General features: G+C 42.7%; 1 protein-coding gene across 1 annotated transcript in view; it reads right to left on the bottom strand.

The window, feature by feature from the left end:
• Nucleotides 1-1,450, bottom strand: part of LOC118357756 (ras-related protein Rab-26-like) — an 81,534-nt gene extending 80,084 nt beyond the window's left edge. Inside the window, exon 1 of the mRNA XM_052478319.1 lies at nt 914-1,450. Coding sequence (XP_052334279.1) covers nt 914-1,099 — 186 coding nt within the window. The 5' untranslated portion in view covers nt 1,100-1,450. The remainder of the gene's footprint in view (nt 1-913) is intronic.
• Nucleotides 1,451-22,233: the final 20,783 nt, after the last annotated feature.

The raw sequence follows: 22,233 nt of genomic DNA on the forward strand, positions 1-22,233 counted from the left end.
AAAATTATGTCTTGAAGAAGGGTGTTAATAGATCTGTTTTTTCACTGGCAGGTAATTTGCCCGTAGAGGTCTCAATCTTTAGGAGGGTCTCTGGAGTGAGCTTCAGCAGGTCCTTAATCATCTGCCAGATCTCTGGAATCAGGCCTATCCCAGAGGTCTCTGGAGAAGCGCTGGGTTCAGTGCAGGCGGCAGTGGACTCGGAGCTAAAATCCACAGGTCCTGAGCTCTTCTTCCTCTTTCTCTTCTTCTTCTCCAGGACGGCCCCACGAGCCCATGGTATCAGCAAGGCTCTCTAGGGGTCGGCCGGCCTCCTTATCAATGGCCTGTCCGGCCTTCTGTAGCAGTTTATCAAACAAGTTGATGCAGTTGTCCATGTCTGATGGATTTACAGTTGAAGTTGGAAGTTACATATTTTTTTATTTTATTTAACCTTTATTTAACTAGCCAAGTCAGTTAAGAACAAATTCTTATTTACAATGACAGCCTACCCAACTTGCCAAAACTATAGCTTGTTATCAAGAAATTTGTGGAGTGGTTGAAAAACAAGTTTTAATTAATGACTCCAATGTACACTTCCGAATTCAACACTATGAATCGGCGATGCAGCGTTTTTATATATGTTTTGGAGCGTGCATCAGAGTGGAACTCCAAATTACATCATGCCACTTTTTGACCGTGTTGATGTGTTTAATTTTCTTTCATTTTATGTTTTACAAGCTGGTTTGTGGGATGTTAAAACCAAACCAAATAGTAAGAACCAAATATCGCTTAGGGGCGCCAAAAGGCTCGAGTCACACTGTCTGTCACTGTACCCTGAGTGGCATATCAACGTTGAAGTAGCCTATTTGAGTGACTGATATGGCCAACTGGAGATGGGAGAATATTGACAATATGTGTGCGTAAAAAGTCTTACCTTAAAAGTGATATCATAAAACTCCCTACTGTTGCTGAGTGAGGGGCGGCTCGGATATACCAATCCGTTGGATGGAGCCCCGGCTCCGATCCCTTTACCACTTTTCCCGCTGTCTTTGCTCTTGTTCGGAGATGCAGTCGGGCTTTTGGAGCTTCCCTTGCCTTTCACTGCCTTTTTCCTGGACATATTTTACTTTTAACGGAATTCCCGCCTGTTGTATATAATTACTTGTGCAATAACTAGGCTATAAATATGGTGTTCACTGATCTGACAATATCCTTTGTTCTTTTGAATAATCTATGATATGAAAAAAAAAAACGTTTCACCGGTGCGTAAAAATCATGACTGTAGACATATCCGCGTCGTTTTAAATGATAAGTGCACATGCGAGTGTATAGCTTTCCTTGTCCGTTGAGCGCAATTACCATTGGCGAATGAATATCCTGCCAGTTCAAACAGTGCTTATGCAGAAATCTAAACAGACTTGACAGCTCTCTCTCTCTCTCGCTCGCTCTACCTTCCCCTATATGGCGCACGGTTCACACCAATAACGGAAGGTAAGCACAATATGGTGTTTAGTTCGCGCATCTTGCGGAGCAGGGAAGCATCGCTACTACTGGTGGGAGCGTTTGTGCGTTTAAAGTACAGTGGGTTGTTTTTGTGGTGTACAGTAGTCAGTGATGCAAAAAGTATTCACATGTGCAAAAATGCACATGTTTGGTGATCACAATACACTGAGTCTATCAAACATTTGGAATACCTTCCAAATATTGAGTTGCACCCCACCATTTTGCCCTCAGAACAGCCTCAATTCATCTGGGTATATGGCATCTCCAACTACAAGATGTTCAAAGCGTTCCACAGGGATGCTGGCCCATGTTGACTCCAATGCTTTCCACAGTTGTGTCACGTTGGCTGGACGTCCTTTGGGTGTTGGACCATTCTCGACCACACATTGGGAAACTGTTGAGCGTGGAAAACCCTCAGCAGTGTTGCAGTTCATGACACAAACTGGGGCGCCTGGCACCTACCCTGTTCACTTGAATATTTTGTTTTGTCCATTCACCCTCTCAGTGGCACACATACACAATCAATTGTCTCAAGGCTTAAAAATCCTTCTTTAACCAGTCTCCTCCCGTTCATCTACACTGATTGAAGGTGATTTAACAAGTGACATCAATAAGGGATCATCACTTTCACCTGGATTCACCTGGTCAGTCTATGTCATGGCAAGTGCAGGTGTTCTTGATGTTTTGTATACTAAGTGTATATCTATTCTATAGACAGTTATGTAAAGGTGAAGTAAAAACTGGATGGTTGCACTTCCCAGCCAGTTGCCTACTTGAACTCACACCTTACTGTGTCAGGCGAGTTGAAATGAAGTAGTTCAATCGCACACAACCCACGCCACTTACAGTAAAGTCAAACATGATTCATTAGACTCCCTTTATTTCAAGTGGACATTACATTTAGAGTGTAATGTTCTGTCCTTACTGTTTATTCCTGGTGATGAATATCAAGTACTTTATATAACCACAAGTGGCCTATCCACTTCCTGAGTGATTCACATAGACTGACATATAAGAATGTATTCCACAGTCATCTTTTAATTTAAGCCTGCTATAGCTTAAGGTTCTATTCCAATAATACCGGTTGAAAGGCATTGCTTGTCCTGTGGGTTTGGGTACGATGGGACACAATCTACCATAACAACAAAGGCTACTATGGTTATGTCAACATCATATGAATAGCATAATGCCTGTGAAACATTATGGGATTTTATGGTCACAACACTGTTCGTTTTCATATAGACTATTCACCTGTCCTATTCATTTGTATGTGACTCGTGAGTCCATGTGCACTAATTATTTTTGACTCTATGCACACACACACACACACACACACACACACACACACACACACACACACACACACACACACACACACACACACACACACACACACACACACACACACACACACACACACACACACACACACACACACACACACACACACACACACACACACACACACACTTAAACACCTCCACACTCACCACATATGCTTCTGCTACTCTCTATTATCTACCCTGTTGCCTAGTCACTTTACATATATGTACATACAGTGGGGCAAAAAAGTATTTAGTCAGCCACCAATTGTGCAAGTTCTCCCACTTAAAAAGATGAGAGAGGCCTGTAATTTTCATCAAAGGTACACTTCAACTATGACAGACAAAATGAGAAGACAAATCCAGAAAATCACATTGTAGGATTTTTAATGAATTTATTTGCAAATTATGGTGGAAAATAAGTATTTGGTCAATAACAAACAAGCAAGATTTCTGGCTCTCACAGACCTGTAACTTCTTCTTTAAGAGGCTCCTCTGTCCTCCACTCGTTACCTGTATTAATGGCACCTGTTTGAACTTGTTATCAGTATAAAAAACACCTGTCCACAACCTCAAACAGTCACACTCCAAACTCCACTATGGCCAAGACCAAAGAGCTGTCAAAGGACACCAGAAACAAAATTGTAGACCTGCACCAGGCTGGGAAGACTAAATCTGCAATAGGTAAGCAGCTTGGTTTGAAGAAATCGGTTCAAATAACTGATTTATGATGAAATACCATAGGAACATTCATTTAGATCACCCACACACAAGATACCAATAGTTTCACTGTGTAGTTGTTTGTACAATCATTAAATATTGTAGTACAAAATATGTGATACATGTTTCATTATGCTACTACACGTAAATACATCACTGTAAAAGGACTCGTAGAGAGAATACTACAGACACAGTGGAATCATTGAACAAAATATGACATTTATTGATGAAATGCAATAAAATCACAACATAGGTTTCTTTGAATCAAAGCAAAAATAATTAGCTACAAAAAAAGAAAACAACTACAGTAACTGTTCCTCACCTGGTTTACTGTAAAAAGCCAAACAAAGGATAGATTACTGTACTTCTATATTTCCATCAAAACTGTCTTGTGGATTTGGCCACAGGTTCTCATCTCATCCACATCACAATGGATGTTTTCATTAGCCAAATATCTTGGGAAGAATCTTTGGGCGAATCCAGGCATGACACTGGTCTGCCGTGATGTCATTGCATGCGTCATCCATGGCCTGGAGAAGGGTGGCTTGTTCATGAGGGCGCCTACCTTCCAACTCCACGTGGAGAAAAATTCCTCAATCAGGTTAAGGAAAGGAGAGTATGGGGGTAAGTACAGGGTGGTAAATTGTGGATGGGCCTGAAACCATGCTTGCACCGTTTGAGCATGGTGGAACCTGACATTATCCCACACAATGACATAGGTCATGCCATCAGTTCTACAGACCTGATTTAGCCCATCAAGGAAAGTTACATTCGAACAGCGAATCATGTGGCTGCCTGCAACTCAATATGTAGAGTATATAGAGTAGAGAGCTTTAGTTGTTGTTCGACCAAACATTAGAACAGGCAAGATGAGTAATCTAAGCAACTTTGACCGTGGTATGATTGTTGATGAACACATGGGGATTCCAGCATCTCAGAAACAGCTGCCTTCCTGGGATTTTTACGCAGTACAGTCTCTAGAGTTTACAGAGAATGGTGCGATAAACAAAACACATTCAGTGAGCAGCAGTTCTGTGGGCAAAACACCTTGTTAATGAGAGAGGTCAGAAGAGAATGTCCAGACTCATTCAAGCTAACAGAAAGGCCACAAATGCTCAAATAACAGCTGTTTAAAACAGTGGTGTGCAGAAGGGCATCTCTTAACGTACAACACCGTGAATCATTCTGGCTGTTGTGGAGGCAAAAGTGGTCCTACCCAGTACTAGATAGGTGTACCTAATAAGGTGGCCGGTGAGCGTACAGTAATGTCAAATCAGAAAACATGGTCTGGAAAAGTGGTACATGGGACCATAGAAACAGTGTCTGATAAAGAATGATGATGAAATATTACATCCATAGATAATGTAGTCCAATTGGTTCATGTTCCACGGTAATTGGTGTCAATGGATCTCATTATCCTGAAACTTTCATGATCTAAACATGGAATATTGTTTGTCAGTTTCCATAAAACTATGCATTAAATCAAATCAAATCAAATTTTATTTGTCACATACACATGGTTAGCAGATGTTAATGCGAGTGTAGCGAAATGCTTGTGCTTCTAGTTCCGACAATGCAGTAATAACCAACAAGTAATCTAATTAACAATTCCAAAACTACTGTCTTATACACACAAGTGTAAGGGGATAAAGAATATGTACATAAAGATATATGAATGAGTGATGGTACAGAGCGGCATAGGCAAGATGCAGTAGATGGTATCGAGTACAGTATATACATAAAAGCACTCACAAACTTCTACAGATGCACAATCGAGAGCATCGTGTCGGGCTGTATCACCGCCTGGTACGGCAACTGCTTCACCCACAACCGTAAGGCTCTCCAGAGGGTAGTGAGGTCTGCACAACGCATCACCGGGGGCATCAAAGCTGGGACCGAGAGACTGAAAAACAGCTTCTATCTCAAGGCCATCAGACTGTTTAACAGCCACCACTAACATTGAGTGGCTGCTGCCAACACACTGACTCAACTCCAGCCACTTGAAAAATGGGAATTGATGAGAAATGATGTAAAATATATCACTAGCCAATTTAAACAATGCTACCTAATATAATATTTACATACCCTACATTATTCATCTCATATGTATATGTATATACTGTACTCTATATAATCTACTGCATCTTTGTGTAATACATGTATCACTAGCCACTTTAACTGTGCCACTTTGTTTACATACTCTGTACTGACCTCGCCTTCTGGATGATAGCGGGGTGAACATGCAGTGGCTCGGGTGGTTGTTGTCCTTGATGATCTTTATGGCCTTCCTGTGACATCGAGTGGTGTAGGTGTCCTGGAGGGCAGGTAGTTTGCCCCCGGTGATGCGTTGTGCAGACCTCACTACCCTCTGGTTGAGGGCGGAGCAGTTGCCGTACCAGGCGGTGATACAGCCCGCCAGGATGCTCTCGATTGTGCATCTGTAGAAGTTTGTGAGTGCTTTTGGTGACAAGCCGAATTTCTTCAGCCTCCTGAGGTTGAAGAGGCGCTGCTGCGCCTTCTTCACGATGCTGTCTGTGTGGGTGGACCAATTCAGTTTGTCTGTGATGTGTATGCCGAGGAACTTAAAACTTGCTACCCCATTAAGAGTAATGCAACAGTTACTTATCATTTTGAGCAGTTGTATCAATTGATAGTTAGATCATTGTAATGAAATGAATAGACAGTCATTTCAGATTTAATGTGTTAATTGCAACATAATTGATATTATGTTGTGTCATTTTGAACAGGTGATTTTAGTTCAATGAACAAATGATCTTAGCTTTATGTGTACTATATCCAAGCAATTGGAAAAAATGTTAGAGTTTTGAAAAAATAGCTTTTTTGATCATTGGTTGTGAGTTTGTGTGTCTAGAGTTTTGAAAAATGACATCAAGATTTTCGAAATTAGTGCCAAAGTGATTGTAAAATTGTATTTGAATCTCTTCTTATGTGAAAATTGCCCATTGGCACAATCATGTTCTAATATAGTCTTATGCTGAGACAGTATAAAATGTCTTGTAACTTCCTTGTGTTTCTTGTTTGGACTGTGAGGGGCATGAGGCTGTCCTGTCCCGCTGGCATGGCTATTAGTCCTCATTAGTGGCAGCAGATGCTCACAGTCTGGACCTTCACACATCAATGTAACGTTACCTCCATCTGGATGGCCCACTTCTACCTGTACAGACAGACAAACAACACTCACTCACCTTCACAGCTACGTAGAAAAACAAGGGCATTTTTCACAGTGGCGACTTATCAAATTGTTCAAAGTGGTAAATTATCACAGAAGTGGTCATAAATGGTCAGTGCCATCTTCTGGCACACAGGTGCAGTCACATCCTACCGCTGCACCCAAATGTTATTGTTTTTATCTACAAATAGCAAAATCAGCAGATTTAATCAGATAAAAAGACTGTAGGTAGGCATCAATTCTGTTTTCCATCATATATAGTGTGTCTGTACAAACAGTGCAGGTGGCTCAGATATTTGTGATGAGGTGAACACAATTAGAATTGGCCATGCTGGGAGAAATGTGAATTGTGGGATGCAAGGACAGGAGGGAGCATTTGTCCCCTCAGGGTTCTCATCCGTTACTGCTATCACTACTCTATAAGCGGTTCACACACACAACTGCAAGAAGAAAGATACACCTCTTCCACTGATTAGCTCTCCCTTTTTATGCAATGGATCCTATCAGATCCCTGTTACACAAAGACACGCAACAATTAGGGGAATTTGTATGTAGTGGGGCGGCAGGGTAGCCTAGTGGTTAGAGTGTTGGACTAGTAACCGAAAGGTTGCAAGTTCAAATCCCCGAGCTGACAAGGTACAAATCTGTCGTTCTGCCCCTGAACAGGCAGTTAACCCACTGTTCCTGGGCCGTCATTGAAAATAAGAATGTGTTCTTAACTGACTTGCCTAGTAAAATAAAGGTAAATAAAAATAAAAACTGCAATGTCGCTCTAGTAAGATTATTTCATAGGACGGACATCTCACGTTGGATGATTTAAACCACTAGGTTAGTTGATGGACAACTTGCTAGATGTACAAAATGAATGGCAATAATACATGGAATGTCTATTTTTGTCCTAAAATGTACCTTTTATTATCAAAAGACACACCATGGTGGTACAGTCTGACTGTCTTGCTTTGTGAGCCCAACATGGACGGTGTGTCATCCCCTCAACTCTCCTATTGTTACATCTTTGGCACAGTGACATATCGCTATTCATGGGAAGGGTTGGTCATTCTTTACTGCATACAGTAGATGGGAACATTGGAGACAAGAAAAACAGATGAATACAATAAAATGTCATTTTTACAGGGTGTCATGAATTCCCCAATATCAGGGGGACCAATTTATGTTAACATGTTTGTTTTCATAGTGTATTTGATCGAGAATTATAAGCAAGGAGCAATACCTCAGTGTCTCATGCACCCATCGCTCATTGAATATGTCAGTGTGATTAGTCATACAGTAGGTCAAAAGGTCAGGATGGGGCCAGTTCCGGGACTCCAAGTAACCCCCGAGAGTGGCCAGGTCCACAACAGGGAAGAATGCTCCAATACGTTTCACTGCCAGGAGGGCTGAACTTGTGCTCTCCCCGGACCCACCTCGGGAAGCAGGGAGACGGATAAAAGAAGGGACCGGAATGGTTCGTATAACTGGTAGAGAGAATACAAGGACACGTTTTATATCTTGAGGAAACATTCCACTAGAGGGGGCTAGAGGACAAGGCATTTGAGTTTCTGCAAAGAATGTGAGGCTTGCAATTATTACTGTTTGTTCTGATTGCTTAGGCTATTTTTTGCAAAACTCTACACACTAACCACAAAACTTTACACCAAAACAGCAAAACATTATACATCTCTTGCAAAAGCAAACAATTCTTGCAAAACTCTTCAAACTCTTTTTCTAAAAAATGTGTTTTTGCATCAATACAGTACACACAAACCATCATTTGAATAAGCACATGAAGCACCAACTACCCACTGATAGTATAAATGAAAAACCCTTCTGCTTTTTCTGTGTGCAGGGTATAGCAGTTTGCAGTAAAGTGTTGTCATACATGTAGTAAACACACATACAGGTATCCAAATGTGTAAAGTATGGATGTGTATTCCGAACATAACACAATATCAATACAAAAAATTCAGCTACGCCTCGCCTTCTTTGTGGGTCGGGCCATAAGACTTCACCCACATCACATGCGATGTTGTCTTGAGCTAGGCAGCGTGGGAAGTATCACCTGGACTGCCGTATTCAGGCCTGGCATGACCCCTGATCCATGTCTCCACAAGCCTCCTCCATTGCCTGTAGATGAGGTAAGGGGTATGCGTTGGTGGGGCTGGCGATCACACACCTTCCAACACCATGCAGAGAAGAATTCTTCAATAGGATTCAAGAACGGAGAGTATGGGGGAGATTGAGTGAGATGAAAGTGGGTGACCTGTGAACCAATTGCGGACCACAGCAGCCCGGTGAAAACTAACATTTTCCCAAATGATAACGTACCTGGGCTGCTCTGGCCCCTGGTCATCAGGAATTAGTCTGTTGTGGAGGGTGTCCAGAAATGTGATAATGTGTGCAGTGTTGTATGGGCCTAGGATTGCGTGATGGTGAAGGACGCCGTTTTGACTAATAGCCGCACACATTGCAAGTGTGTCATAAAATGACAAAACTGAGCGTGAAGCAGAGCACGTGCATTCAGTTTGGCACACTTGGTAAATGCATTGGCTGCAAGTGTTAATGGTTTCATAGATAGTGCTTCAAGAATCACTGTTAGTGTTTAAGCATTTAGAAAAGGTCTGTATAACAGTCACACACGTACTCCCCTCCACTGCCCAGTGTTAGTGTAACTGGGACTGTCTCTGCCCTGGAAGGGATTGTGTTCCCACTGAGAGAGAGAGAGAGAGAGAGAGAGAGAGAGAGAGAGAGAGAGAGAGAGAGAAATTGAGACAAGGGGTGGAAAAGGTGAGTGGAAGATCAACTGTCACTTCAAACAAATACCTTAATCCAAAGCAGTCTACTCCACCAAACTGTTATGTGAATATTGAGCCAATGTGTGACATCAAACTTCCCCCATCTTGCCAAAATGTCTGACTGGGATTATCTTGGTTCTAGGATTGGAGGTAGACCAGCAGGAAACCCTATGCCTTGAGAAGGGAACATTATAAACAGGGTGCCACACAATCAAGTCTCCGGGAAGATCTTCACCTGAGATAGCTGCGTGTAGAAAGCAGGTTTAACAGCGGAAGTTGAGAATCGTGTGGGCTGCTAGCCATGACAGAGAAAATACATCAGGGCAGGTAGGTCTGGGTCCATGTTGCGTGCTGTAGTTGACAAACTCAGTGCTAGAACAATGACATCATACTGTATCTGAATTCTGCCATGGTTATGGACATTGTCCATTGTGATAATTGTAAGTGGGGTGGTGGAATTTTGGACAGGGATGGGGAAACAAATCCAAGGCATGCATAAAACCAACTAACAGTAAATAAAATGAACAACATTCCTGATTCTTGCATGTCAAGTTAGAGCTGTGTAGTCCAAAGGTCTGCCAAGTGCCAGACTGACTGCACCTGGAGGGTGGCGAGCCACATGCGCCAGTGGGGCCCATAGGGGAAAATAAAGCAGGGCCGTCAGATCAGGTCCCCTGGCTTCCACAGGAACTGGTAGTCCTCCCACACAGCCTCTGGGTCCTTCTGGTCCGTGCTCAAAGTACCTTGCAGAATCACCTCAGTCCGCTCCTTAGTGATACTGCATACAGAGGGAGGGAGACAAAAAAAGAGGGTCAAAGAGAGTGAAAGTTGCAGAGAACAATTCTAGAACAGAATTTGGGATATAGGGTTACCTAGAGGAGAAATGGGGAGTGTTGAGAGAAAGGAAGAGGAGGATGAAGTAGGTTGTTGACGATGCGGAGCTGAAGGACGTGTTCATCACCTGTCTGGAGCTCAGCAAGTTCAGTACCACAGGAATGGTATAGCCAATCAGAACGCCCGGAGCCACATTCACCACCCGACGAATGAGCATACCTAAAAGGTCATCGGGGTTACATATAAGGAAATTATTTTTGACGATATATCGTATGGTATCGTTTTGTCAATATCGCAATATTTTTTGCGCTAGTTGGCCATACCTGCAGAAAAACTCCAGTATTTTCCCCTAATAGCTTGTTCTTCTTAATAGCTCCATCTTTTTATATATGTTTTACAACTATTTTATTTCCATGGCTCATCAAAACTAGTTGTTTTCTCATGGCTCTCTCTTGTCCCTCTGCAGAAGACATATGGTGAGCAATATACACAAAATCACAGTATCGAATAGAAATACTTATACAATTGTAAGAATCGCAATGAATATTGTATCGGCACCTAAGTACCGTGATATCGTATCATGAGATCCCTGGCAATTCTCAGCAGGAGCAGTAGAGATACTCTTAATGATCGGCTATGAAAAGCCAACTGACATTTACTCCTGAGGTGCTGACTTGTTGCACCCTCGACAACTACTGTGATTATTATTATTTGACCCTGCTGGTCATTTATGAACATTTGAACATCTTGGCCCTGTTCTGTTATAATCTCCACCCGGCACAGCCAGAAGAGGACTGGCCACCCGTCATAGCCTGGTTCCTCTCTAGGTTTCTTCCTCGGTTTTGGCCTAGGGAGTTTTTCCTAGCCACCGTGCTTCTACACCTGCATTGCTTGCTGTTTGGGGTTTTAGGCTGGGTTTCTGTACAGCACTTTGAGATATAAACTGATGTAAGGGCTATACAAATACATTTGATTTGAATTCAGGTCACAGTTATGAAAAGTTATGACACTAAAGAGGCCTTTCTACTGACTCTGAAAAACAACAAAAGAAAGATGACCAGGGTCCCTGCTCATCTGCGTGAACGTGCCTTAGGCATGCTGCAAGGAGGCATGAGGACTGCAGATGTGGCCAGGGCAATAAATTGCGATGTCCGTACTGTGAGACGCCTAAGACAGGGCTACAGGGAGACAGGACGGACAGCTGATTGTTCTCACAGTATCAGACCACGTGTAACAACACCTGCACAGGATCGGTACATTCGAACATCACACCTGAGGAACAGGTACAGGATAGCAGCAACAACAACTGCCCAAGTTACACCAGGAACGCACAATCCCTTCATCAGTGCTCAGACTGTCCGCAATCTGCTGACAGAGGCTGGACTGAGAGCTTGTTGGTAAGGGAGGTCCTCACCAGACATCAACGGCAATAACGTTGCCTATGGGCACAAACCACCATCGCGGGACCAGACAGTACTGGCAAAAAGTGCTCTTCGAGTTGCAATTTTGTCTCACCAAGGGTGATGGTCGGATTCGCGTTTATTGTCTAAGGAATGAGTGTTACACCGAGGACTGTACTCTGGAGCGGGATCGATTTGGAGGTGCAGGGTCCATCATGGTCTGGGGAGGTGTGTCACAGCATCATCAGACTGAGCTTGTTGTCATTGCAGGCAATCTCATCGCTGTGCGTTACAGGGAAGACATCTTCCTCTCTCATGTGGTACCCTTCCTGCAGGCTCATTCTGACATGACCCTCCAGCATGACAATGCCACCAGCCATACTGCTCATTCTGTGCGGGATTTCCTGCAAGACAGGAATGTCATTGCTCTGCCATGGCCAGCGAAGAGTCCGGATCTCAATCCCATTGAGCACGTCTGGGACCTGTTGGATCGGAGGGTGAGGGCTAGGGCCATTCACCCCAGAAATGTTTGGGATATTGCAGGTTCCTTGGTGGAAGAGTGGGGTAACATCTCACAACAAGAACTGGCACATCTGGTGCAGTCCATGAGGAGGAAATGCACTGCAGTACTTAATGCAGTTGGTGGCCACACATTTACATTTCATTACATTTAAGTCATTCAGCAGACGCTCTTATCCAGAGCGACTTACAAATTGGTGCATTCACCTTATGACATCCAGTGGAACAGCCACTTTACAATAGTGCATCTAAATCTTTTAGGGGGGAGGGGGGGGGGGGTGAGAAGGATTACTTATCCTATCCTAGGTATTACACCAGATACCGACTGTTACTTTTGATTTTGACTTTGTTCAGGGAAACATTATTCCATTTCTGTTAGTCACATGTCTGTGGAACTTGTTCACTTTATGTCTCAGTTGTTGAATCTTGTTATGTTCATACAAATATATACAAATGTTACTTTGCTGAAAATTAACGCAGATGACAGTGAGAGGACGTTTCTGTTTCTGCTGAGTTTATATATATACAGTGCCTTGCGAAAGTATTCAGCCCACTTGAACTTTGCGACCTTTTGCCACATTTCAGGCTTCAAACATAAAGATATAAAACTGTATTTTTTTGTGAAGAATCAACAATAAGTGGGACACAATCATGAAGTGGAACAACATTTATTGGATATTTCAAACTTTTTTAACAAATCAAAAACTGAAAAATTGGGCGTGCAAAATTATTCAGCCCCCTTAAGTTAATACTATGTAGCGCCACCTTTTGCTGCTATTACAGCTGTAAGTCGCTTGGGGTATGTCTCTATCAGTTTTGCACATCGAGAGACTGAAATTTTTTCCCATTCCTCCTTGCAAAACAGCTCGAGCTCAGTGAGGTTGGATGGAGAGCATTTGTGAACAGCAGTTTTCAGTTCTTTCCACAGATTCTCGATTGGATTCAGGTCTGGACTTTGACTTGGCCATTCTAACACCTGGATATGTTTATTTTTTAACCATTCCATTGTAGATTTTGCTTTATGTTTTGGATCATTGTCTTGTTGGAAGACAAATCTCCGTCCCAGTCTCAGGTCTTTTGCAGACTCCATCAGGTTTTCTTCCAGAATGGTCCTGTATTTGGCTCCATCCATCTTCCCATCAATTTTAACCATCTTCCCTGTCCCTGCTGAAGAAAAGCAGGCCCAAACCATGATGCTGCCACCACCATGTTTGACAGTGGGGATGGTGTGTTCAGAGTGATGAGCTGTGTTGCTTTTACACTAAACATAACGTTTTGCATTGTTGCCAAAAAGTTCAATTTTGGTTTCATCTGACCAGAGCACCTTCTTCCACATGTTTGGTGTGTCTCCCAGGTGGCTTGTGGCAAACTTTAAACAACACTTTTTATGGATATCTTTAAGAAATGGCTTTCTTCTTGCCACTCTTCCATAAAGGCCATATTTGTGCAATATACGACTGATTGTTGTCCTATGGACAGAGTCTCCCACCTCAGCTGTAGATCTCTGCAGTTCATCCAGAGTGATCATGGGCCTCTTGGCTGCATCTCTGATCAGTCTTCTCCTTGTATGAGCTGAAAGTTTAGAGGGACGGCCAGGTCTTGGTAGATTTGCAGTGGTCTGATACTCCTTCCATTTCAATATTATCGCTTGCACAGTGCTCCTTGGGATGTTTAAAGCTTGGGAAATCTTTTTGTATCCAAATCCGGCTTTAAACTTCTTCACAACAGTATCTCGGACCTGCCTGGTGTGTTCCTTGTTCTTCATGATGCTCTCTGCGCTTTTAACGGACCTCTGAGACTATCACAGTGCAGGTGCATTTATACGGAGACTTGATTACACACAGGTGGATTGTATTTATGATCATTAGTCATTTAGGTCAACATTGGATCATTCAGAGATCCTCACTGAACTTCTGGAGAGAGTCTGCTGCACTGAAAGTAAAGGGGCTGAATAATTTTGCACGCCCAATTTTTCAGTTTTTGATTTGTTAAAAAAAGTTTGAAATATCCAATAAATGTAATTCCACTTCATGATTGTGTCCCACTTGTTGTTGATTCTTCACAAAAAAATACAGTTTTATATCTTTATGTTTGAAGCCTGAAATGTGGCAAAAGGTCGCAAAGTTCAAGGGGGCCGAATACTTTCGCAAGGCACTGTATGTGTGTGTGTGTGTGTGTGTGTGTGTGTGTGTGTGTGTGTGTGTGTGTGTGTGTGTGTGTGTGTGTGTGTGTGTGTGTGTGTGTGTGTGTGTGTGTGTGTGTGTGTGTGTGTGTGTGTGAACACAAGATCCCTTTGATAGTAGCCAGAGAGAGGGGCTTAGCCTATGTGGTCATGGGGCATTTAGTCACAGACAACTGGAGGAGTAGACAGCTCAAATCCCCACTACCTGTCTCGGATTGAGATGGCAACCCGTCAACCCATCCATGTTAAAACCATGCATCAGAACCATACCCGTTGTTTCACTTAAAGAATTAACTTTTATGCCTAAAAATGAATAAAAAACAGCCCTATTGGAGGTAGTACAGAATGTTGGGCCCACTTAAATGACATATTACCCAACATAGAACTAAAGCAATTTGAGTCTTGGGAGACCAATTAGCTGGAGCCTATTCCTGCTTTTATACACAACATGGGCATTCACTGCACTTCGACGTAAAAATATATATATATATACAGGTAACTGCCAAAATAAAGTAAACACTTCAGTAAATTAGGGATACAAAGTATTGTAATCAGCCATCAGCCATTGAGGAAATGCTTCCTTTGAAATCAATGAAAGCTGCTATACTGCTCGTGTTGTGCTCGTGTTGCATCACGTCCAATGGCAACGTCCAAGCTCAAGAATTGCAGAGGTTCAATTCTCGATGGCTGACACACACGTTCATTCTATCTTGTGAATTGAATTAAAGTCGATTTTGGTTGCATATGGCCTCAACTATACACCACTGGTTATTGTTCTAAGATGTATGAAGTCAAGAAGCTACTAGCTCGCCGAAACTCTAGGTAGCTGGCTTTGACTATCTTCACAAAGTAAACAAAAGCAACTTGTGTCATTTGAGGATCATTTAGTACAGCCGCTAGCAACAATTGAATGAGTACTTGTGAAAAACTGGACCAACGCTATTGTACTTATGCATAATCGATGAATATGGACCAGTACATTTGGAGAAAATAGAATAAAGATGCTCCTCCCCTGTGCTGCTCTCCACTCTCAAAACAAGCTCTGTGTAGCAGGTAGAACGTCACATTGACACGACGCTGATGGCAAAGCTACTCAACGTTATGGTGGAGCTGAAGTGTTAAGGTCATGTATAAATGTGGATGAATGATGTCCCATCCCTCCAATAGAGATCCAGACACTTGTAGAATGTACAGCATGCCATTGAAGCTGGTTCGGTGGCTCGTGGTGGCCCAATGCCATTTTAAGACACTTTCTGTTGGTGTTTCCTTTAATTTGGCAGTTACCTGTACATGTACATTCATCACTGTCTTCCACGCCATCTCAAGCTGTCTCTCTCTTGCTCTTTCATTCCATTCCCTCCTCCCTCTCCTCAGCTGTCCCAGCACTAAACCATACTCCTCCCATCATGTCCAAATCGTTAACTTCTTCCTTTATGTTTCTGGGCCAACTGTCAGGCACATTGGTAATGTCTGGTGCTGAGTGTCTACCATCTGTCAAGGCCCAATAGCCTGCTAGCCTGCTCCAGATGTGCATACAGCCAGGTGTGGGTGTTGGAGATGGGGAGTGGAGTGGAGAGGCTCGGGAGTGGAGCGGGTGGAGAGGTGTAGGGTGCCCATGTGGACCCACTCATTTCCCACTCTAAGGTGGTGTATACTCAAACACACAGCTTAGCCAGGCGTGTGGGGAGGGGGAGTCCATACACACACAAACATGCACGCACGCAGACACACATAGCACGGCTGGTAGAGACATCAGTCAGGCCAACTCAGTGGAGCCAGGTGGAAGGCCGGTCTAATACCTCCTCTCCCTCTCTCTGACTGTCATCATTAGTCCCAATCATAAAACACCCAGACAGTGTTACAGCAGCCCTGCTATCCTTATAGGATGAAAATAAATACCTAGAATTCCAGGATAATCCCCACAATACCTTAACCCTGTCCATATCGATTTCTTTCTTTGCAAAGATGTGTCTGGGCTGAGGCAGAGGTATGGGTTGTGAGGGAATTAAATAAATAGAAGATATTATTATATTTCTACGGTGTGGGCTCTACCACTGATGGGTAAGAGGTTAGGCTCATTTAGGAGATTTCATGGCTGTTGAGGGGGTAACTCTGGTGGGTTTGGGGGTCTGTCCTGCAGCCTCCTCAGCCTGGAGGTCCGGTACGGCTTGCTTGGCCCCTCGAACAGGAACCCCAGAGATCCATCGTCAAAACAGAATGGGAACTATGGTCAGCCAGTTGAGAAAGCTTAGGTTCCCACTCACTATCAGAGTCACCTAGGGGAGAGGGTAGATGAGGTGAGACAGAGGGTCAAGGAGGAGACACAGAGGGTCGATGGGGAGAAAGGACACGCGGGAGTGATAAGATTCCTCCAAAAAGGTACTGGCAGAAAAATAGAATGATGATTGATGAGGACTATCTGCTTTGTAATACATTGGGCCATTGCAGCAGGGAAAGTCCTGATTTCCTGTATTTAACTGATGACTGATTTATTACAGTTTTTTCCAACTGCTTACACACATTTTTCAAAACTGTCTCCTTTTTTTCAAAACTCTACACACAATTCCCAAAACTACAAAATGCAAAACGCCTCACATCTCCTTCAAAATGTAACACTGCATTCAAAATGCCATAAACATATGTCAGAATGAAGCATTTGCATCAAATGGTAAACACTGCTTTCACAATAGTACATTTGTGGATACACCATGTAAACACTGTTGTTCTAAATCTAAAGCTCTTTGGTCTTTCATAGGCTTACAGTATATCAACATTTCAACACATTGTTCTACAGTGAAAGTAATCTGCTGAGAGGGGTAACAAGTACACTGTAAACACCAATGCAATGTAGAAACAGAACATATTTATTAGGCCGAACATTACTGTTGTATACAGTAGCATACAACAAAACCATAAACATATGTAAACCAAAGTATATTCTTTAGAATAGAGTAAAGAACACAATTGTGTGTGTGGGGTCCCGGGGGGGGGGCAGTCCAGGAATTGGTAGGGGGGTGGGCAGTCACCAGTGCTAAGCTACGCTTCATCTCTTCTCCGGCCTGGGTCTGGCCACAATACTTCGTCCACATCAAAATATATGTTTTCTCTTGCCAAACATCGAGGGAAGTATCTCCTAGCATGGCGTATCCAACCTTGGACCGAGGCAACCTCTATATCCCCACATGCGTCCGCCATTGCCTGGAGAAGCGGCTGTACATTACTGTAATGCTAAAATAGTCATTAGATAGTTGCATACCTGTTCTCATTTCTGAAGGTTTGAATTATGGACGCCACTGTAAATCGACTCAAGTTAGGCTGGACTCTCAGTCCAGCCTCTCTCATGGTCAAACCGTGGTTGATCACATGATCAACAAGTGTTGCCCTCATCTCATCAGAGACGGCTCTCCTTCCTTCTCTTCTTTGCCCTTGTCCTCTTCTTCCTCTCCCTCCTACTCCTCCTGCTCTCTGTCCATTGTTGGCATCCATTGTTCAAAACAGGTAATCTGACCGTTGACCTATTTATAGGCCTATACTACAGTAAAGCAGTGATTGGTTGGTGATCCGTTAAGCTATTAGTGTTTGCACCCGTGAGGAGTGTGTGTGTGACCTGGTGAATAAGTGTAGCATTTTGATTGGTTGTGTTTGGAAAAGGAAAGCATGTCAATTCCTGTTAGATTTCTGTGTTTTAGGTAGAAAATTGTGTGTAGTGTTTTGAAAAAAAGTGTTTTATGCAATTGACAACTGAGTCAAAGCTTATGGTTTTGGATATTTGGTGTGTAGTTTTGCACTTTGAGTGAGAGGTTTCAAAAATCGTGTGACATGAAAATATTTTGTGTGTAAGCAGTTGGAAAGAACTGTAAACTGAAGACGACAGTTGCCATAAAACCACTGTAGAGCCCCAATGGATCCACTAGGTGGCAATGTGATGTCAGAGCCACTTGAGATAGACATTCTTGGGCATAGATCTAGGATAAGTTACCCTTTCAAAATCCTAGTCTCAACCAGTTTTACTGTCAACTCACCTGGAACACTATCTGCAGCGTTCCGTTGACCATACATCGCCCCAGGAAGGTGAAGAGAAGGATGACGAGCTCAACAAAGTGATTGGACAGAACCTCAAAGAGATGGAACCACCATGGAGATTGGTGAATATAGTACGACATGGAGTTTGGCACTGGCTGAGTTTGGAGGGAGCGAGGGAGAAAGAGAATCAGAATGATACACCCCCCCCCCCACACACACATACACACACCACAGAATGGCACTGTGTGGTTAGACACAGCACTCTCCAGAACATCTCTAGAGATGACAGAGATGGGAGTGGGGAGTCAGTAACATCACTCCTCATTTTGGGGCCTGAAGAGAGGGGCTATGTAACCCACCACATCCTTCCAGTCTCAACCACAGAACTGGGATAAGCCAAAGATGACCACAGATTGACACCCCCGGGAGTGCACAACCGCAGGGGTCGCAGAGGTTACAACATGAGTACATCCAGCTCAAGGAAAAAGCCATTTGCCTCTATATCGATACTCAAATATGAGCAATTACAGAGGGATAGAAAGAGGCAAATGAAAGAGAGGCTATTACCATAGCATACATATGAGTATTAAGGTGTGTGTTTTGCTGCCGAAAGTACAGAACATCACAGATAACAGTGAATTACCTATATATTTGCACGGATTTACCTAGTGTCACATCAATGACTGCATGGGGATGCATGGTGATGGATGGCAGTGAGATCTGAGTCATGTTGTATAACTTATCACTACCAGCTTTTCTACAGGCTACAATGGACTGCCCAAATGGCACCTTGTGACAAACACAGGTTGACGTTTATTGTCATGAATCTTGCCCTGGAGGTAGAACTGAGTGATTTCCCCTAGATGGGACAGCTGCAATGTAAAAATTGGCTACAGTGGTTCCTCCTTTAAAAGTTGCATCATACTGAGGCACACCTTGCATGCTGCCGCAGCATTCTGTGGCGCGCCATTTAATTGTCAGGCATTTTTTCTGTTACTGCAAGTTATTGCTAGTTTGACCACCAGAGGGCTTCTTTGAGAAGCATTTGATAGTATTCCGTATTTGCATTACCAGAGAATTTAATACCTTTTTTGTAATAACATAGTATATGGGATTGATTTTAGGAAATTTGGCTCAATTAATTGTTTTAATATTATGGTGTTTCTATTGAGAGAAAATCTAAAAATGAAACCTTCAGGGTTTCCGTTAGGATGGAATGGAAAATTTGGCGCGGTACAACGTGACGGTCGGGAGTAGACTACAGGATTGGAGGATTCTAAATTCTATGCCTTCATTAGACAACTTTACTTTGTTCCAATAGTTCTGTAAATAAGTGATATTTATTCCCTTAGGAATTCATTAAGAATCCATAACTAAATCAACATCTGCATTTTGAAAGAGTATTTTTGTATCATTATTTTGTTAACGAAATGTGTTTATTTGTTTATTAGGCTACTGTGCAGTCTACAATACATACTGTAGTTAACATGGGAAAGTGCCTGATTCCTTCCATAAGGGAGAGCAGGCCATGTCTGTACTACAGAATGCGGGGCACGCAGGAGACCGGTGTTATTTAATAGTTGTGATGTCTTCACTATTATTCTACAATGTAGAAAATAGTACAAATAATGAAAAAACCTGGAATGAGTAGGTGTGCCCAAACTTTTGACTGGTACTTGCTTAATAAATTCAATAAATTTTATATTTTTTCTATTCCAAGAAAAACGAAAAACCCTCTGGGTTTCCATAAGGATGGAATGGAAAATATGGCACTGTACAACGTGAGGGTCGGCAGTACCATACTAGGCTATTTAACCCTTTCATGTGTGAGTTCCAAATATCTTTAACGGTCGCCCCAGCGTGAGTTTTTTTATGCACGTGATGTTAGAACACTCCAGAATGTGATTGTTACGTAACAGTACATTTAATCCGCACTGCCCTCAAACCAAAGCACGCAGCCTATTTTTATTTATAGGCTGTTTTCAACTTGTCAATTTTAAATTATTTTCTTACAAGTTTTTCATTTTCTAATAACAGTTTGAATTGAGGTGTGTTCCGTCTCATTCATTCACATAAAAGTAGTCATTTTTACTTTTGCAGACCAATTCATTTTTTTTTTTTACATTTATGACCCGGACAAAATTCCCCAAACACACGTGTCCATATTTTCCGTCTGTTGCCTGCTTCGCAATCAAAGTTGTTTTCGTTACCAATAATAACTTTGGAAATGTGTGCGTTTCTATCAAAGTAAGTGCCTTATTACGTCATAATAGTTTCTGCATGCCGTGTAATGTCGTTTCTACTGTAGCATAATGTTTTCATGTATATTCCTTATAACTGCGGACACGCGGTGTAACGTTACTCATTTCATAACATTTATGGTGTTATACTCAATGCTTAGGTAGCTAGCTACATTCGTCTATTAGCTCTGGAAAACAATGCTAATTGCGTCAGGGAAGTATTAGCATGTGTTGTATTTGGAAGCTACCCTGGCCTTATGACTCCCAAGTGGCACAGCGTCTCAGTGCTAGAGGCGTCAGTACAGACACCATCTTCAAATCCAGACTGCGTTTCTATCAAATTAAGTGACTTATTACGTTATAATAGTTTCTGTGTGCCGTGTTTTACCGGTTCTAATGTAGCTCACTGTGTGTATGGAGCATAATATATTTGTGTATATTATAACCGCGGACGCACGCAAAGTAACGTTACTCATTTCATAACCTTTATGGTGTTATATTCAATCGTGCTTATGTAGCTAGTTACATTATTCTATTAGCTCTGTAAAACAATGCTAAATGCGTCAGAAGTATTGACATGTTGTATTTTGAAGCTACCCTGGAAAAATGGAAAAAATATATTATACCACTTGGTCGTTTTCTGAGTGCATTCCCCAAAGCTGTTCATCATGTCCGCCTTATTCACTGATCACATTTTGAGGTTATAGTCAAGCACGCAGTCTGGTTTGATGTTTCTCTGTCTGGTTTGTTTCTCTCTCCCGTCGTAGGGTTCCAAGATGGCGTAGCAGTAAGTCGTCCTGTGGTATCGTCTCTGTAAATATCTGTAAATATCGTCTCTTTTTCGTTTTAGATATTTTTCTTCGCATATCTTTAAAAACATTTTGCTAAACCTAAGCTTCCAAATATTCTCCTGCAATCCGCCTCACCCAATGTAGCTACTTTTCCTAAAGTATTTATATTTACTTCAGAACCAGAACCCCTCAACTGAAGCTAGCCAGCAAACCACCAGCTATGCTAGCGGTCTTCAGCTAACCGGTCATCAGCTAACCTTTAGCTCGGAAAGCTCTCGCCAGTTCGAACAACGCGACGCTAACCAGAGCATAACGGACCTATTTATCTTTTTATCCCCGGATTCCCTCCGCAAACGGAAAAACATTTTTCAGCTGGATCTTCACAACTAGCTATCGAGCTAAACCGCAACCCTGGTTGATTACTCCTGGCTAGCATTTCCACCCACGTAGCTTGAAGCTAGCCCGGCCAGAGCTCCTGTGTTCCTAGCATACTCCTAGGCTTCTATACCCGGATCCACGACCGGTCTATCGATGTCACTGCATGAAGAGGAATAAACAGACTCACCCCATTGCGACGTCCTCCAAAGGCTAACTCTCTAGCCCTCGCTATCTCCTTGCTTGCTAATTCAGCATGCTAACTGCTAGCTTGTTTAGTCCAGGTCCGCTAACTACTACCTTGTTTACCCCGGCCTGCTAATCTGTTAGCTTGTTAGCACAGGCCTGCTAACCGTCTGCATT

Source organism: Oncorhynchus keta, chromosome 24, assembly GCF_023373465.1.
Source record: "Oncorhynchus keta strain PuntledgeMale-10-30-2019 chromosome 24, Oket_V2, whole genome shotgun sequence".
Lineage (NCBI taxonomy): Eukaryota > Metazoa > Chordata > Actinopteri > Salmoniformes > Salmonidae > Oncorhynchus > Oncorhynchus keta.